At 36.1% G+C, this 4099-nt stretch overlaps 1 protein-coding gene across 1 annotated transcript in view; it reads right to left on the reverse strand.

Moving 5' to 3' along the window:
• Nucleotides 1–4099, reverse strand: part of LOC103606431 (ran-binding protein 17) — a gene marked incomplete at its 3' end in the record, with an annotated part of 86600 nt that overhangs the window by 16605 nt on the left and 65896 nt on the right. The window contains exon 13 of the mRNA XM_008591027.1: nt 241–346. Coding sequence (XP_008589249.1) covers nt 241–346 — 106 coding nt within the window. The remainder of the gene's footprint in view (nt 1–240; nt 347–4099) is intronic.

A 4099-nucleotide genomic window follows, 5' to 3' on the forward strand; every position in this document is an offset into this window, starting at 1 on the left:
AGGTGCGGGTGCAACACCGAGGGTTGCGATCCCGTTGCCGGTCCTGGTCCGGTACGGGCGCGACACTGAGGGTTGCGATCCGTTGCCAGTCACGAAAAAAGACAAAAAGGAAAAAAAAAAGGGAAATAATACCTTCCTCTAAAGGCCACATACAAAATGCTTAAACTCATAATACCAGATCAGTAACTAAATTTCTTAACTATTTAATAAATTTCTGTAAATTACATAGATGTTACTTACCGACAAGATAATTCTCCATCCATAGCATCATGTTCATCTGTACTGGTATATGTTAATCTTCCTCCTACAACTGTCCCAACTAAGTACACCAGCCATGCAAGACGTCCTAATGTATAATAAGAAAAAAAAAAGGTTAGGAAGCAAAGCTTATTTTTCAGAAAATTCCAAAATTAGAAAAATGGTCTATTCTTCCAAACAAGTGATAAACTATTGTGAATTCAATTATTGACAGAAAGTGGAGACTTGGGTTTTACGTTTATCAAGACAGTAAAATAGTGAAAATGCACAGATTTTAGAGCCAGAAAAACTACCTTTGAACCCAGCTCTACCAGTTTGCTATGTGATCTGTTTTGTTTTTTTTCCACTGGGTGAAATTGATTTTTTTTTTTTAGTGAAGCATAATTGATTATACGTACTTTGGGGGTACAATGTTGACTTTCATTATTTGTGTAAAATAAGCTATAATCAAATCAATATTATGAGCATATTCATCATCACAAATTATAATTATTCTTTGTGCTCCTTACCCAATTTATCCATAACCTGCAATCTCCCTCCCCTTTTCCCACTTCTAGTAACCATGGATTTGTTCTCTCTTTCTGAAAGTTCAATGTATTATTGTGGTCTTTCTTTCTTAGCACCTACTTATGAGTAAGGACATGTGATATTTCTCTTTTTCTGTCTGGCTTATTTCACTTAACATAATTTTCTCCAAGCTCATCCATGCTACTGCAAATGGCAGAATTTCACTCATTTTTATGGCTGAGTAGTATTCCATCATGTATATATACCACATTTTCCTTATCCAGTCATCCATCGATGGACATTTAGGTTGATTCTATACCTTGGCTATTGTAAATGGAGCTGTGATAAACATAGGAGTGTAGGTATCCCTCTGACATGATGATTTCCATTCCTTTGGGTATATACCCATTAGTGGGATTGCTGGATCGTATGATAGTTCTATCTGTAATTGTCTAAGAAACCTCAATATTGTTTTCCATAATGGCTGTACTATTTTATAGACCCACCAACAGTACGGAAGAGTTCCCCTTTCTCCACATCCTTGACAGCATTTATTATTCTCAGACTTTTTAATAATGGCAGTGAGATAATATCTCAATATGGTTTTGATTTGCATTTCCCTGATGATTAGTGACATTGAGCATTTTTCTTATGTACCTGTTGGCCATGTGTATGTCTTCGTTTGAAAAATGTCTATTCAATTCCTTTACCCATTTTTTTACTTGAATTACTTGGTTTTTTTACTGTAAAGTTCTTTGAGTTCCTTGTATATTCTGGATATTAATCCCTGGTCAGATGTATAGCTTAGAAGTATTTTCTCCCATCCTGTAGGTTGTCTCTCCACTCTGTTGACTATTTCCTTTGCTGTGAAGAAGCTTTTAGTTTGATATAATCCAACTTATTTATTTTTTCTTTTGCTGCCTTATTTATAAACTCTTTGCCCAGACATTCTTACTAGCGTGTCTCCCCTATGTTTTAGTTTGGTAGTTTTATGTTTTCAGGTCTTATGTCATTAATCCATTGTGAGTTGGTTATTGTGCATGGCAAGAAGTACATGTCTAGTTTCATTCGTCTGCATATGATGTCCAATTTTCCCAGCACCATTAACTGAAGAGGCAATCTTCTCCCCAATGTATGTTCTTGTTGCATTTGTCAAAGATCAGTTGGCTGTTTAAGTGTGTGGGTTGATTTCCAGGATCTTTATTCTGTTCCATAGGTCTGAGAGTCTGATTTTATGCCACTACCATGCTGTTTCAGTTAATATAGCTTTGCAGTATAATTTGAAGTCAGGTAGTGAGGTAGTGTTATGACCCTGGCTTTATTTTTCTTGCTCAAAATTGCCTTGGCTATTTGGGTTCTTCTGCTGTTCCATATGAATGTTTGGATAATTTTTTCTATTTCTGTCAAGAATGTCATTGGTATTGTGATGGGCATTAAATCTGTAGATTGTTTTGGGTAGTATGGACATTTTCACAATGTTAAATCTTCCAATCCAAGACCATGGGATGTCTTTCCACCTTTTCGTGTACTCTTAATTTCTTTCAGTAGTGTTTTGCATTCTCGTTGTAGAAATCTTTCACCTTCTTGGTTAAATTGATTCCTAGGTTTCTGTTTTGTTTTTGGTGACTATTGTAAAGGGGCTTGCTTTGTTGATTTCTTTTTCTGCTTGTAAGTTTGTTGATTTCTTTTTCTGCTTGTAAGTTATCAGAATATAAAAATGCTACTGATTTTTGTGCATTGATTTTGTATCTTGCAACATTATTGAAATTATCAGCTCTAACGATTTTCTGGTAGAGTCTTTAGGTTTTTCTACACATAGGATCATGTTATCTGCAAACGGGGACAGTTTGACTTTGTCCTTTTAACTCTGGATGCCCTTCATTTCTTTCTCTTGCCTCACTGCTCTGGCTAGTACTTCCATCATTGTTAAAGAGGAGTGGTGAGAATGGACATCCTTGTCTTCTTTCTGTTCTTAAGGGAAAAGGGAATGATATTGGCGATTGGTTTGTCGTATACGCTTTTTATCATGTTGAGATACTTTCTTTCTACACCTAATTTGCTGAGAGCCTTTGTTGTGAAGGGGTGTTGAATTTTGTCAAATGTTTTTTCTGTTTCTATTGAGATGATCATATGGCTTTTGTCTATGGTTTTGTTGATGTGGTGTATCACATTTAATGACTTCAGTATGTTGAATCATCTTTGCATCCCTGGAATGCATCCCACTTGATCATGGTATATACTTTTTTTGCTGTGTTGCTGTATTCTGATTTCTAAAATTTTGTTGAGGATTTTTGTGCCTATGTTCATCAGAGATTTTGGCCTGTAGCTTTTTTTGTTGTATCTTTGTCTGGCTTTGGTATCAGGGCAATGCTGGCCTCATAGAATGAGTTTGGGAGAATGGCCTCTGTTTCACTTTTTTTGCAACAGTTTGAAGAGAATTGGCATTAATTTCTTTAAAGGTTTGACAGAATTCAGCAGTAAAGCCATCTGGTCCTGGGCTTTTCTTTGTTGGGAGACTGCTGATTATGGATTCAATCTCATTGCTTGTTACTGGTCTGTTTGGGTTTTCTGTTTCCTCTTAGTTCAGTCTTGGTAGTTTGTATGTATCCAGAAATTTATCCATTTCCTCCAGGTTTTCATATTTGTTGGCATATAGTTATTCATATTACTGATGATTCTTTGTATTTCTGGTATTGGCTGTAATATCTCCTTTTTCATCTCTGATTTTTGTTGTTTGGGTTCTCTTTTTTGGTAACCTAGCTAATGGTTGTCTATTTTATCTTCTCAAAAAACCAACTTTTTGTTTCATTGATCTTATATATTGTTTTTCAGGTCTCTATTTCATGTAGTTCTGCTCTGATCTTAATTCTTTCTTTCTGTCTACTACTTACAGGATTAGATTGTTCTTTCTATAGTTCTTTAAGGTATAGCATTAGGTCATTTATTTGAAGTCTTTCTATTCTTTTGATGTAAGCATATATTGCAATAAACTTCCCTCTGAGTACTGCTTTTGCAGTATCCTATAGGATTTGGTATGATGTGTCTCTATTTTCGTTGGCCTCAAGAAATTTTTTGATTTCCTTTTTAATTTCTTCTTGGACCTATAGGTCAATTCAGGAGCCTGTTGTTAAATTTCCATGTATTTGTATAGTTTCCAGAGTTTCACTTGTTACTGATTTCCAGTTTTAATCCATTGTGGTCTGAAAAGATACTTGAAATGATTTCGATTTTTAAAATTTGCTGAGATGGGCCGGCCCGGTGGCGCACTGGATAGTGCGCCGCTTGGGAAGCGCGGCGGCACTCCCGCCCGGGGGGTCGGCGCCCACCCACACAC

Source organism: Galeopterus variegatus, unplaced genomic scaffold (genome assembly GCF_000696425.1).
Source record: "Galeopterus variegatus unplaced genomic scaffold, G_variegatus-3.0.2 Scaffold6576, whole genome shotgun sequence".
Taxonomy (NCBI): domain Eukaryota; kingdom Metazoa; phylum Chordata; class Mammalia; order Dermoptera; family Cynocephalidae; genus Galeopterus; species Galeopterus variegatus.